At 43.2% G+C, this 15792-nt stretch overlaps 1 protein-coding gene across 1 annotated transcript; it reads right to left on the bottom strand.

The window, feature by feature from the left end:
- Positions 1-1583: 1583 nt before the first annotated feature.
- Positions 1584-14738, bottom strand: LOC139290219 (sperm-associated antigen 1-like). The gene is made up of 18 exons (XM_070911921.1): positions 14599-14738; positions 14152-14311; positions 13929-14051; positions 13782-13852; positions 13472-13584; positions 13251-13356; positions 12935-13065; positions 12611-12717; positions 12088-12223; positions 10424-10864; positions 8461-8560; positions 7798-7950; positions 6978-7135; positions 5843-5984; positions 4825-4951; positions 4558-4722; positions 3369-3692; positions 1584-3217 (listed from the first exon to the last, which is right to left on the bottom strand). The coding sequence occupies exons 1-18, from the start codon at positions 14736-14738 to the stop codon at positions 3089-3091; spliced, it is 2826 nt and encodes a 941-aa protein (XP_070768022.1). The 3' UTR covers positions 1584-3088.
- Between the last annotated feature and the right edge of the window lie 1054 nt (positions 14739-15792).

Raw genomic sequence — 15792 nt, 5'->3', positions numbered from 1 at the left:
GTGTTCTTGTCTGTATTTATTATTAGACTTTTTATTTTTTTTGTCTTTTCCCTGGATGTGTGTTTGAGATGAACCCTCTAATGTGTAATTCTAAGGCCTGCGCTCAACATCCTAAATCATTTTAGCACTAAAAATTGACATGTAACACACAACTGGGATTCTCTTTTGATGGATGCACACACAGCGGTTGTGGGAGATGGTGCTTAATAGCTCTTAAGCAGCTAGGTAACCGCCTGTAGCTGATGTTGCCTAAACCTCTGCGTGTGTGTTTTTCGTGCTAAGATGACTTTGGAAGCCCAGGACTTGTTAAGTTCTGTTGAGAGCTTGTGGTGATATGTTTTTTTTTGGGGGGTGGTGGTGGTGGTGGTGGTGGTTTGACTTGAGAAAGGTCTCTGGAAGGCCACGGTTGTCGAGATAATGCTGAAAGTCATTATATTAACATTAACCAATGGGTTGGTCAATTCTGTGAAATTGTATCAAGAAAATGTTTTGTCCTGTTCAAAGGTGATTTATTCAGGCTGATGGTCTCGCCTCACCGAGTAAGAGAGAGCTTTGATATCTTTCTTTGTTAACTCATGGTGCCTTCAAGAAGCTGTTTGTGTTCTCTGTTTGTCTCTCTCTCTCTCTCTCTCTCTGTCTCTCTCTCTCCACTGTGTCTTCAAGACTCCAAACAACGGCGACGCATTATAAGTTGCAGGATGTCTGTCTGTGTAGGAGGGGTGCGCATTCGCATACAGAACATACTGTGGTAGACGTGGTAAATGAAGACTTTTCAATTGCCTACCAAAGACAGCACTCAGGCTCTTGTTAAATCTTATACCTTTTGACTTGTCACATGTAGACACAGTATGGTGCATCCTTTGTACACCATGGGGGTGAATGAAGACAAGACCCAGGATTATACAGACATACAGACTGCTGTTTTTTGTACATGCTTCACAAATGCTACGCAAATAACCGAGGCCCCAGAACGGCCCGAGGCACCTGCACTGTTACCTGTGTTTCTTATTACATTGATGTTCTGCAATGCACAAAGATGAATAGGGATACATAGGTTTCGTTCTGGGTTACCTTCCCTATTGATTTGTCCTGTGATTCCTGTTTGTGTTGCCAATCGGTGCTGCTGAGCAGACTTGAAGTCAAATTCTGTTTCCAACACTTTGTCTCAGAGTGTTTGCTTAAGCCTGTCGTTACTGCTCAATGGTCAGCTTTATTGAGGCCACTGAGCCGGCTCAGGTGAAACCTCTACCAGATAGGTAAAAGCATCTTGAATGGTATTTTGACCCAGGTCTGTTACTGAACGATCACTCAGTTTGGTTCGGGGGATAAGGCTACATGCTGCAGTCCTCCCCACATAAAAGCAAAATGGTGTTCTTTCTCCCCCGGTTCTCTTTCTCATTCTTCACCAAACCTCCAGTTTCTTGATCCTAATTTGAACACTAGTGCCAGATATAATTTGTAATTTGTGCAGAATGGCATAAGGTATTTGTATATGTGTTTGGTAATTTGCTTTACTATATGCGTGTAAATGCATATCAGAAAAATAAAAAAAAATATATATATGAAATGCTGTCGTCAGGCCCTCTGTTTTTCAGGTCCATTTTTATTGAACTATTTCATTTCATCTTAGCACAAAGAAGAAAACATGTATTCCAGTTTATTGAATAGCCCTCTGTGAATATTGTACACATTTTTTTATTTTTTTTATTTTTTACATCTCTACTGAAATATAATGTTAAAACCACAGTGAAGAGAAACTGTGGAACCTGTGAAATTATTGCCTCTCGCCTCCCAACTTGTTATCCTGAACAAAATTTGGTACATTCACGGAGAATTGATAAAACATTTGAAAACAAAGAATGGTTTGGATTCAGGCAGTCTTCAATTTTGGATGACTGGAATATTCAATAGTTAAACGCTTGACATGGATAGAATGTCTTTTAAATTAGCAAAGAAATGACATTTTAAACAATTACGTGCATGTAGCTAAGTGAATATACAGTATGTATGATTTATGATGCATAAATCCAAGCCATTTGACATTTTGATAAAAGCTACTGAATGACATAAATATACTCTCTCTCTGGGAGTATCTGCACACTCACCAAAATGTAAGTCGACCCCTAGTCTGAAATCCAAGGCACACATCTCATAAAAGATGCTGCTTCTCTCCAGTGTGTACACATCTGCATGGCTGAGCTGCTGTGAAAATGTACGTGCAGATGTGCGTTGCCTGGCAGGCCAGTTTGGTAAACAAATAGGTCCAACGGCTTTATGTCATTCCTTAAAGAAAAGACGCAAACGCCGGCCCAGATCTGCTAATTGCATAGCTGAATAAAACAGAAGACGGCATCTGAGTCAAGTGAGGTTACAAATTGCATTTTCTCACACTGTCAGTAGATATCAGTTCAACAGCTACTGTTATCATACCGCACAGGACAACAGAAAGAAGATATGCAGGCCCGTTTCTACCACAGAGATAATACAGCACATATGGTCATAATAAAACTGATGCTTTATCTTATGGTTTGTACCGCCCACTTGTTCCTTTGCTGGGAAATAATATTCAGCATGAACTGAATATTATTTCTGATCTCAGCTGGTGTCTGACAGAAGCTCATTTATTGAGTGACTGACAGGGTCCAAGGACTCAACTGAGCTGAGCTCTAGGAACATGAGCCTGTCCTGAGCAAACTCAACTGCCTGTAGGGGAAACACTCTGTGCGCCTGTGGCCTTACATAACATTGTACATTGGACCCTCTTTATTGTTACACTAAAATGAAAAGGTCCATAGTATCCCCGTTTGCCTGTTGTACAATGCAAATGGTTAGTGTTGGTACAAAAGTAAATCTGCATAGCAAAATGTTCAGGAGCAGAAAAATATATTCCTCACACTGTCACTCAAACATACAGTGATCAGATTTACTGCACGGACCAGTAGAGTGAATGTGACTCAGTTCCATTGTATTGCTCTCACATTCTGCAGCTTCCTGCCTTTGTGTACTCAGTTCTTGTGCAGTGTTTTGCATAGATCCAAGGGTTGTCGCGGTGCAGCGGCTCATGCAGCGGGGAGCAGGGGCGGGAGGGTCAGATGTATTTGTTGGCCAGATTCTGAACATCGTTCTTGGTGAACTCTGTGCTCTCCGCAGCAGACAGATGCTCAAACAGCTGAGTCATGTGGCGACGCTCGTCCTTCTCCAGCAGCATCAGTACAACCTGCAAAAACGGCATGTCATCGCTTATCAGCAAAACCTTACTTACAAAATAATAATAATGATTTATTTGATGTAGTAGTTACCAAATGAAATGCGTGCTCTGTAAGGAGATATGTGGCTTACAAGTGAAACGGACATAAACCGCATCTTACCGAGAACCTGTCAGTGGTGTGCAGATGGTTGAGGTGTTGGTAGACCAGGTTGGGGTCTTTCTCCAGGAGGTGGGAGTCCAGTGCCTGCATGACGAGGCTGAGGGTGTGTCCGTCCAGCTGGGTGCTCAGGAACCGGGGAAGCATCTCCGGGGTCGTGGAGGCCAGCAGGTCAGCGCAGGCCGCCGGGTTTCCGCTGCAGCGAGCTGCGTTCAGGGCCTGGCCGAACTCGTAGGCGTCGGTCGGCTGGAGGTTGACGGTGATGTCGTCTCCTCTGCAGCAGCTCTCTGAGTTAGGAACGGCTGTCGATTCCTCGTCACCCTCAACCTGAGGAAGAAGACGAACGGAGGTGATGAAAGTGGATTTACAGAGGAGAGACTGTACTCATGTAAATACTCCGAATACAATACAACACAGAATACATAGAACAGAATGAAAGAGACCAGGAGCCATATTCACAATCCTTTAGAACTCCTCAGAATGTACCTCCTTTTGAATAAATAATTTGGTTTTAGTACAGTAATCCAGTTTATGTACTGGTTTTTAATGTCAGCTAGGCCTTGTCTCTGTCTTTTTGAGTGTGCTATCACAGAGATACTTGGCTTTGAAACACTCTCAGTTGATTAATCAGAAGACAGGATGGGGCACAGCATAGTAACATACCAGGGCATTTGACGAATAAAACCACAACTCCCAAAAGGCATTATAATCCAAAACACACATCCATCAGGCACAGAGCTACACTGAGCTACATCGTCCAAGGAAGTTGTTTTTCTGGCCCTCTGAGAATCAGGAAACGTAATTAGTCCTTCAGAGTGCTAGATGTTTGATTTTACTTAGGGCGTCTGCCATTTGGTGCTGGGCAAATACCACATTAATTGGCTTGTCTGGGCTTGTTTGGTGGAAATGGCTGCCTACAGCTTTCATGAGCAGTTGTTGAGAGCAGCTGCAACATAGTGTTTGTGTGGCTGGACAACCAAAACACTGACTTCTAAGTGGCTAAATTCTGCGATGTTGGGTGTTCATTTTCAGGGTGGTTCAGGCCTGTCAATGACCCTTTCCCAATACATACAGTCCATTTAATTCGGCGTTAATATTCTGTATCTCTGACGCGATGGTTCAGACTGTGTTCACTAAAAGGAGCACACTGAATATGACGTGTATTGTATGTATTTTAATTCTGTGTCTGTACCTCTGTGATGGGGACAGTCTTCCTGGGTTTGGCTGGCGAAGCGTTGGCGTTGGCCAGACTCTGCCTGAGCAGCACCGTGACCTCCTCCAGCTCCTTCTCGGCCTCCTGCACGTTGGGATCCTGCTGCAGTACCTCCTGCAGGTCGGAGCTGCACGCCAGGTAGTCCTATTTTAAGAGGGTGTGAGGAATTAAATGACATGCCCCTTTCACGCACAAATGAGCACATTCCCTGGTGGCGTTAACTCATTAATGGCCAGCTCTCCTCACCTTGAGGCCTTTATTGGCCAGGGCTCGTCTGTAGAAGGCCTTCTTATTGCTTGGCTCCAGTTTCAGTGCTGCATCACAGTCCTGCTTGGCCTCAGCAAACCTCTCCAGCTTCAAGTAGCACAGGGCTCTGCAAACACACACACACACACACACACACGCACACACGTCACTTGTGATTTTTATTTTTGTCACCATCAGCTAATCTTATTTGACGCATGACTAAAAGGTATCACGAGTTTGTGACTCGTCCACTGCGAATCAGGCGTCGATAATAAAGGCTGAAGATCTCATATGAAACAGATGAGACGTGAGATAGAATTCACATCTCTGAGGGTTTGCTCCAGTGGCCTTGTGGCCTTCATGAATGTGTTTGTCAGTGTTTTCAGTCAAATGGGTCTCGGCAGCTGTGCGGCAGTTGCAAGTGTGTGTTTGCTCTGGTGTGGCTGTACATACAAGCTCTTTTCCACAGCACAAAACACAAACACACACGCAAACCTGAACACACAGTGGCTCAGCATCACAGTTTGTGACGTGATCAACAACAATCCACCTGCGAGAGACAGAATGAAGTCCTACCTGCCTGCTGCATGCACTGTGCCTGCTGTGTTTCAGAGTTATAAGATAAGATCATATGATAGTGGCTATAAATGGAGTTGCGATGACCAGCGCTGAAGGCAGGCAGCTGTTTCCTGAGCCTCTGCCATTCTGTTCCAACTTACCAACAATACATGCTAATTTAAAGCCAGTGACAGACTGGCGACCGGTTGGGATTAGCCACAGAGCTGAATGTACTGCCTGACAGATGTCAGCTGGGGATAATTAATCAGTCTGTTTTAATTTATCCAAAAGAAAAAAGAGATTTTCTGGGTGTCCTCTGACATCCCAGCTTTATAAGGAAACAAAGCATGAGGCGTGTAGAGCAATATTGAGGAACAGAAAGAAGAAAGACACCACCAGCAGTGTGTGTGTGTGTGTGTGTGTGTGTTAGTTCCTGCTGAGGTGAGATGGAGCCTCTAACCTGTTGGTGTAGATAGCACACTCTTCTGGCTTTAGCTTAAGGCATTCAGTGTACTTCCCCAGTGCATCCTGGTACTGGCCCTTCTTCACAAAGTCATTCCCTTCTTGCTTCAAAGATGTAAAATGGACTTCTGCTTTCCTTTCTGGAAGAAAACGTAGAGTTATCACTGCTTATTCACACGAAGAGCAATTCAACTCAAGTAATGCATCCACAAGGACACTTGCAATCCATTTTAATTGTCCTCCCTTTTATTTCTAAAAAACCCAACACAAGGAAATATGCCGGTCCTCTGTGCTATAAAGCCTGAGGGTTCAAACCCCCTGAAATGAATGCTGCGCTAGCTGGGGCGTGAGGCACGAGAGTTAAGTCAGCGATTGGTCACGGTGTGGACTAAGGGCTAATCAATCTGCTGCAAAGTGTCTTCTGGGAGGAAGAACTGTGCCAGCAGGTCTGTTCTTTCATTAGAGTTTAAAAATAACAGCTGTGGCGGAGCCCCGGGAACGGGGAAACTGCATGGTCAGTGAACAGAGGTGACACGTCCACCTACAGACGTCTTCGTCCTGCCTTAGTGACGGAGAAACAGGAACAAGCTGCTTTTGAGTCTGTTCCTCTATGTTGATGTCAAGCAGTGGTAGAAGAGGAATTCAGATCGTTCGTTGAGTCAGATACCACGGTAGAAAAAGACTTAGTATTCAGTATTTTATACACTATTGTGTAGTCTAATCTATCGTATGCTTTGTATGAAAAATGTAATCTCTAATGCTAGTTAACTGATGTCAAGCATAAATGTGAACCACAAGACTGTTTAATCTGTTTAATTACTTTAATGGAGAGGCGCTTTTAAGATAGTTCTCTCCCTAAGGCTGGCATTTCCCAGCTCAGGGATTATTATGGGCTTCAGAAAGCACAGGGGCTATCTTGCCCTTATGTCACACTCGTATTTATTAATCCAGAGTTTACATTGAGATCAAGGTTAAGGATTTTATACAGGAGCCTCGAAGCAGTGTGAGCTTGTGACTTTATTGCACCAAGGATATTCCAAAGAATATTTCCAGCCCTATTCACACCAGTTACGTGCAATCCCGTGTTCTGAGAGACAAACCTCAACAGTCACATTCATGACTTCGAAACAGACCTGCATCCCTGGCTGCCTTCTCCGCTCGGGCCTGGAGGACCTCGGCGCTGGGTGGCTCCTCTCTGCGGTGCTGCTGAGCCGACAGAGGCACCCGGGGGATGTCCGGAAGTTTCTCTCTCCACTCCGGACCGTCCTGCTCAATCAGCAGCCGGGTGATCCTGGAGCAGATCAGTCAATGCACGGATGTCACACATGGACACACGTACAAGTGGAATATACTATACACAGTCACACACAGACAACATATTGCAAAGACTCACAGAAAGTAAGTGTTAAAGGTATATGCAGTTAATAACCTCTCTATTTGTTTAGTGTGTTTTTTTCATGCAAGCATCTCATTGTTCAATTGTGTAGATATACATGGACATATACTAAAGCCATGACCCTCAGGTACTCCTGAACACAAAGCAGCCAGGTGAGTTTCCCTGTTGCATAACAGAGAGAGGACGTGCACTCTGAGAGCCATAATTAGCCTCTAGCTAGAGCTGCTTTTTAACACCAGCTAAATCTGTTAGCCACTAATTAGACTTTGCGTGTTTGTTCACATGATTTATTTGAATTTGGTCATCTGATCATGTTATAGTGCAATTTCTGGATTTCAAGTATAGAAAAAGTGGAAATAATATCACACAAGGCAGATGGAACAATGAAATCTCCTTGTCTAAGACATCTAAAGACATTATGTGGCAGAGTTAGAATGGATAGCAAGGACACTTTCATCATGTCATAGATCTCTTTATCAGTACGAGTAAAAGGGTCTGTGTTCCAGTGCAGACATCTCTGCGGCCTCTCGGCTGGAGTGAGAGGTGAAGGCTAATACCTGTTGACGCTGTCGTGTGCTGCCTGCACGCTGATGTCTATCTGCAGGACGGTCTTGTAATCCACGTAGGCCTTGCGGTAGCGCTCCAGGGACTCATAAGCCATGGCCCGGCGCAGGAGGGGCTTGAGGGAGAATGGCTGGAGCTCCAGGGCTCTGGTCGGTATAAATAGATGATGATGAGACAGGAGCAAAGGATCAAGTCTGCTGCCTCTGCTATAGACGCTACACTCTGAGAGTGAAATCTGTCACATATATAGATCCCCTATACAGACAGACAATAAAGTGTTCTTGTGTTGCTGTGTAAGCATATAGTACCGTATGCATTAGTGTACTGTTGTGTGCGTGTCACACAACCTAAATTTCCAGTTTGCCCTAGAAGTTGAATCGAAAGCAAACATACAAAGTTTTTAAATTCTTTCACATGGGAGGTTCCCTTACTCTATCCTGAGTTTGCTGCTTATAAAATCCATTACAACACACCCCAGTGCCAATCCCCTCCTAAAATGATCCCACAAGAACTGGAAAGCTGTGTCGGATTCTCAAGGTAAGGCCCAGTGTAAATTGTGAAATTTGGGTGGACACCCACAGCTAACGTTACTTCTCACTCCACTCATACACTCACACAGTGTTACCAGGTAAGTAAGAGTAAATAAATTCCCTCACTTCACGCAGTCCTGTATGCATTCTTGACTGTTGCCATCTTTCAGGTAGCAAGCCGCTCGGTTAGAATACAGAACACATAGATCCTCCGGACTATCAAGCCCTGCATGAAAAAAGAGACAAATAGCACAAATATATAATAATGTATAACACAAATATATAATACTTTGGCAGGCTGCATATAGCTGTTGGCTGTATGTGTGTGTGTGTGTGTTGCAATGATGGGTTCCTGTTAGGACTAAATGAGGACTTTTTTTTTGTTGCATCAGCATTGGAAGCGAGACTTTCAAAACCACTTGATGGTCAGATAGTAACCTAAAATTTCTACTTCAGACTGATTGCATTCACGCATGCGACAATTGCACAGTTTAAACCAAAGTTCCTTTAACTCTTTGTGGGGCTAAAGCAGGCAGCAGGTCCACCTTCTCTTCCACTAATACATCCTGCTAGTGTACAGACGTGGCACTATGAGTTCCAGGGCTGACAAGGTAGATCACGACCAAGGAAAAGCCACTTTTAGGACGTTTTCTCCTGAAAGTTCAACAACCTGCTCACACAGACTGCGCGCAGTCTATTTGCTATTCTCTCCACTTGCCTGATGGGAATTTCACTCTGTTTTCCCACCATCATTATCACAGACAAGCAAATCAGACAGGCCTATAATGTACAGTATATCACAGACAGAGCAACATTCTTCCACGACACTAAATACAGTCAGCTTAGGATGCCACCTCATCGGATGAAATTAAGATTATGGATGATGACACAGTGATGATGATGATGTCTCAGCAAATGCTCACACTTAGTGACGTTACTGTGATAGTAGAGCATGTGCTGTTACGTGTGTTAGATGCATTAACTAGGGCAACCCATATACAGATCTAAACAAGGCTTTGAGACCCTGTAAAAGACATTTCGAATGTCAATGCTCAGCTTTGTGTTTTTTTTTCTGGAAATGTCCCTTTTTGACGTGACCACTGACACACTGCTTGTTTACGTGGTTTAAAGAGGTTCAAAGAATGGATCCTCAGCTGTAGTCTGTCTGCATTACATGGGACCTTGGGCGATGCCGATGTCCAGTCAGACAGACAGACAGACAGACAGACAGACAGAGGGAGCATGTTTAATGGTGGACAAGCCTGACAGGCAGCCCCCATCGATAGCATCAATCTCTCCCTCTCGGTGAGAATTATAGCTGCAGTCCTACAGATTCAATTTCACAGTGAGTGGTTAGTGGTCATGTGACCTGGACAGACCTGAGCTGAGAGGCTTAGCGCCAGGCTGGGGCTAAAACAGAAACACTGTCCGTATCCACCACAACGGCCACATTGTGACGCATCGCTGTAAGGACAAAGTCATTAAGTACACCAACAAACAGCCCCATCATTTCCACTCCTGGATATTGAAGTCTTTATTACTGTTTCTAGACTGTATGTACACTGATGTGGACTACTTCCTGGGGAGACCATTTCTGTTGTTTAGGTATCATTCCTCTCATGTAAAATATCCTTTCATTTTTGTTATACCCCGCACTGTGATGAAGCGACACAAATTAAACGGAGGCACGAGCATTATAACTGCAAGGTCATGACCTTTGATTTACAATTGCAATGGCCAGTTTCAGGAAACAGTCTCAAGAGCATTGATACTTAAACACCATGAAGCCATATTCATTCAAACATGGGTGAGACTGGTGATGAAACACCAGTCAGTTGAGCTATGGGCCGTTTGTTACAAGTCACAGCATGTTTATAACACAGTGATGTCAGAATAAATGCTATCTGTTTACTGACATGGAGGCACATTAACGTTAACTTCTCTCCAATGTCGCCAGTCTTCTGTTTTTTCTGAAATTCCCACGACACATAGATCAACTAAAATCTTACACATTGCGGGACTGAACTACCAGCCACCACAGACTGTAATAACAAGGATGGCACCAACCATGAGGACTCTTCCACCCTACCTGAATCTGTATAGCCTTGAATGGCTAGTGAGTATTTCTCCAGTGCACCGGCAAACTGTCCGTTTTTAAACAGCAGGTTTCCTTCATTCTTTAGCCGGGACAGAGGTGGGGGCAGGGCTCCACATGGGGCATCAAGGTTGACAGTTTCCGATGCATTTCCTCCAACCGGAGTTCCTTTGCTGCTCTGATCAACCTGGACTGAAGCTGTCGAGCCCCTCTTGCTTGTTCCATTGGCTACCTTTTCCTGCGTGACTTTGTACTTGTCAGAGCTGCCTCCTTTGCCCCTCCAGTGTCCATGGTGGGAGTTGTTGAACTCACTGTGTGGACCCCCGTCCCCTCTGCCGTGGGGCTTTTTTTGAGCGTTACCCATGTCTCCCCTTTCGGCAGGAGCAGCTGAGCTCTCCTCCCCTCCCACAGGCTGGCTAGGTTCAACCGGACAAGCTGGAAGGGAGAGAGAGGGAGGGAGGGAGAGGCAGAGGGAGAAAGAAAGAGAGAAGGGGGGGGGGGGGGCACACCCACAGGAAGGAGTCAGCGGTTACATCACAGTGGGGGAGGGTTGGACACACATGACACAGAGCCACTTCAAAGGGGGAGTTCCAGGAAGCAGCCTCTCTCAACAGTGAATTACGAAAGCGCTGGGTGGGGGCAGGGCGGATAACACACGCACACATAGTATGTCATGTTATCCAGAGGGACAAGGGGTGTTTCCTCTATCTATAGCACAAGCAGACACAAGGGTTTGTGAGGAAAATGACTGCCCACTGTTACCAGCATTGCTGCAGCTTCCTCGGATGTTTAAATCATGAGTGGATTAGAGGGCAAATCCTACGCCACGGAGCTATGAACCAAGCACAGACATACAGACATACTACAGTGTGGTGTAAAAATACACATGGCCGCACAAAAGTTTGAATATTTACAGTACACAGAGTATTCAGGAAGTCAAATTTCAATTAAGTTATGCAATTTTTAGAGTTTTAAACCAGTTTGCCAGCCAGCTTTTTCAAGGATCCTTTAACTTTGGTTATTTAAGAATTATGAATAAGACATGTTCTGAGCGGGAACTTCTAAGTTCTCTTTGGGGGGAAAAGCTATGTAATGATGACACTGTTTATATAGAGACAACATATCTTTTGCATCTCATCACAATTTGATGTAACTGATTGGTTGACACAGAGTATATCTCAACACCAATATTGGTGATAAGCTAAAATATGCCAACAGTATCAACTACGCCAATATATAGGTCAGACTTTGCCGTGAAACTAAGAGCATTCAGTCATTTTACCCACCACAGAGCTATAGATCTTGCTATAGACCTACTACACTAGGTACTTTATTTGATTGTTAGTTTTTAATTTGAGATCAGCAGTAACAATCATTTTTTCTGCTTAACACTGCAAAATGCTACTTTGCACACAACCCATAACTGGTGCAGATTTAAAAACCTATCTCTTCAAATAGACAATCTCATTAAATTGTCCATGTTGTGGTAAATATAGCTAAGGGAACACCCCCTTCATTTAAATTGATCGTAGATAGATTTCTGCATGGATTCTGGGAATCCCTGGCTTGTTTATAGTCTCTACTGTGTGTGTGTGTGTGTGTGTGTGTGTAAATCAAGGACATAGATATTGATTATGAAGGCGTTCAGACAATCTCACCGGTCTGCTCTGATTTTGTCTCATCGTTTCTGTTGTCATCTTCCTCTTCCTCTTCTTGGATGAGGATTCTTTTGCCTTTGCTTTGCTGCTCTGGTTGACATTCCTTCATCTTCCTCTCAGTCTCAGACAGAAGTCGCTAAACCACAAATGATTCACACATTAGAATTTGCCAACAGTAGAAAACCCATAGCCAGTTCTGTTAAGTAAGTCAGCAAAGGTTACACACCTACTATAGCGATATACCTACAGTACATCAAAATCCCAATGCATAATTTAAAGGATATGCCCTCAAAGGTGTCGACTAAATAAAATACATCCTGGGCTCACCATCTAACACAGAACAATTGCAAAAGCTGCATAATTCTCTATTTACAGTGATAACAGACTACAAATGATGTTATTAATACCTTGCAGCAGCTGCAATCTGTTTGTAAGTGCATGATCTCACAAATACAGTGACACCTAGTGGACAATAAGGCTACTGGCATGTAATCGACATGCCTCTGTACTTTTATCTACCTACAGTGGCTGCGGCATTCTGCGGCTCTTCCCTAAGCACCATCCTCAGGTCTTCAGCAGCCATTTGGAAGTTGCCCATGCGATTACAAACAGTGGCGCGGCGTAGCAGGGCTGGTGGTGAAAAATGAATCACATGCAGTATAGACATTACATACATCGAAGCTACTGTTAACTACCGTGCTGTGAAGCTGCAAATGTAGTATGTCAAAAAAAAAAACGGAAAATTCACAAAAGGGGATTCGCAAAAGTAAAATGATGCCAACATTACAATCATATTTGTGTCGACGTGCATTGTTGTAAGTGCTACTGTACTAAAAAAGCAAAGCACCTTTCGTATTTCCTGGCTCCAGTTCGAGTACCCTCTGGCAGTCTCTCATGGCATTGTGCCAGTGCTTGAGATTGATTTCTGCCTGGGCTCTGTTGTTGTATGCAGCCACAGTTGGTATAATGGAAAGGCTCCTGTAATGGAAGGCCGAAAATAAAACAGATCTGTATTTATAATGAGGTGAATGGGAATGAAAACAGACTTGAATGAATCAATGACAGCAGTCGAATTAAAGACCAGGCAACATATTATATATGTTGTATATATTAAGAGATTTAACATGCTTTCCATAATGAATGGGTTGTTTTAAGAGCCTCACCTGGAATAGTATGCAGCTGCCTCCTCATAATCGTTTGCTCTGAAAGCTTCATTGCCTTTGTCCTTTTCGCGATTTGCCAGAAGGAGCTTCTCCTGTTGTGTCAGCACTGGATGTATTGTAGAGGCCACACATTTCAGACACATCTACACACAACTAAAGCTTACACAATGCTTTGCAATGACCACAAAATAAATATGAGATGCTATACATGAATGCATTACATGAAGTATCCACTTTAGTCTTGATTTTGAGGTGTCCCGTGTTTATAACGACAGGTGGATCATTGTTGACCACATTTCCATCGATTCTTTCACATTCTTTTTCCACGTCAAACCTGGAAATAGAGTGAAATATATCCGGGTGAAGGAAGGTATTCTGCAAAATGAAGCTCTGTAAAAGCATCAACCGTTTAACTGTTGTAGTGAAGGAAGCTTAGCTAAGGCCTTTTTTTTATGTACAGTGCCTGCAGCAGCTGTAACAGAGTGTTCTCTCTTCTGAATATAATAGACAAATAGAGACCAAATGACTCACTTGTCCCATTCTTGATAATCATGTGGGAGAGCCCGTTTTGAAGAATTCCTCTTTTCTTTTGGAACTGAAGTCTGTGATGACATAAGACTTCATTACAGTATTTTCCTTGTACACATGGTTATGTACATTGTTGGAGGCCATTTTTACCTGACTAAGTGGAACAGAGCAACTGGAACCTCTTATAGGTGGCATGTTTTCATTCAGTAGATCATCGAACATTGACTGCTGTTTTAGTGAAGTCTCCGTCTTTTTGGTTTCTTCTTGCCACATCTGTAAAGAACATAGTATTTAATATTAAAATGTTGGTGACATATAAGAGGAGAGCAAGGGGTAAGCAAAATCAATAATTACACTGTAATGTGTAACTTACCTTCAACTCATTAACAATTTGGCTCCACTCATCTGTAGAGATGCTGGCTGCTGTGGCCACAGGGTTTTCCTTCCTGAGAGCTCGGCTCCTGGGGTCCAGTTTCTCCAAGTGACTCTCACAGAACTTGATCAGATGAGGAAAAATGCCCTCGTCGCCAGACCTTTTGCACAAAGTAAAACATTATCTGAAAGCCCAAATTCCCAGGAATCTTTTCAGCCGAGTTCATCAGACTGTATTGTGTGATGATATGCTCTATTATCCTTTTGCAAACAGTGGTAGGTGGTATGTAATCTATTTTCAATATTGCATAAATATTTTCCCATAATGGCAGAATTATATATATATAATGTATATACCAATATAAAAGAATACATTATTTGACGATTATTCAATTATTTGAATCAATTCCACCTCCTCACACCATAAGCTCAGTTATGTAGCTTTTACCTTAGTACTCTCAAGATCTTCTCCAGGTATTTCACATCTTTGCATTTTGCAATGTAACCATAGTCCAGGTGCTCCACAGGGACCCTCCCGCTGTGGTCAACGGTGGTGGACTGGTTTTGAAGAGAGAAAACTGCACTCATGCCTGGGAAGAGTTCCAGTTTACTCAGTTATTCTGTCAAACGATGTTGTTCTGTTAATAGCGGACTTTGTAGCTCTGAATGCTACATAACTTTAGCTAGTTCACTATCGTTAGCTAACCCAGCGTTATTGTTAACGTTAATTTGAATGGCGTTAGTTCAACAACATGTGAGGAAATGTGATATGTTCGTATTTGAGGATCAACGTTAAGGCAAGACAGGGTTTTCCTTTAGGAAATCGCCATGTTCCTCTTAACTTAACTTAATGCTGTTAAAGGTATGGGAAGCAACTTTACCTGCTGCCGCTCGCTCAAACGCTCATCTGCAAAGCGAGGTCTGTTACTATGGTAACCACACGCAGAAGGAAGGTGCACGCTAAAGCGGAAACACGTGACACACTCAACAGTGGGCTCCAAATTTGAAAACGTGGCTTGTTGCCTGTGGGTGAACATGTAGCAAACAGAAGCAACGACAAGGGGTGCAAGCTGAGGCCTTTACATTAACGTTAGCCCACTTTTATCTAGAAGTAAGTATTGGTTTTTTTTATAATTCGATGTTTAATGCTAAATATTATGTTTGTGTGTGTTTTTTTTGCAATTTACGACACAGCCTACCTAATTACTTCGCAGTGGCTGTCATTTTAAGAGGCTAACGTAGTTACGGCGATAACTCGTCAATTCGCCATATTGAATGTAACTTAGTGCTCACATTACTGATAAGATATTACACTAATAGCTCTTTTTATATTAGGTGCGTGTGTAACATTGGCTAACCGTTACGTTTATCAACGTGGGTGACATTACACAGACAAATGTAACGGTTCGCAATCAGGTTTTTAGGTGGTTTTCAGTGCCCCTACTCGATGCTTAACTCGGTAATTGACACCGGTGTTTCCACATCATGCTAATTGCTCTAACAAAGGACGTCTGTGGGACCTGAGGGGGTCTGACGATGCGTTTGTTTTTTTTTTAATGTGAAAGGAAGAACCTTGAATGCAATTACCTATAAGAAATTGTTTATTATTATTATATATATACATTTTCAGGTGCATTTTAAC

Source organism: Enoplosus armatus, chromosome 9, assembly GCF_043641665.1.
Source record: "Enoplosus armatus isolate fEnoArm2 chromosome 9, fEnoArm2.hap1, whole genome shotgun sequence".
Taxonomy (NCBI): Eukaryota; Metazoa; Chordata; class Actinopteri; order Centrarchiformes; family Enoplosidae; genus Enoplosus; species Enoplosus armatus.
This window is presented reverse-complemented; position numbering and strand designations above follow the sequence as displayed.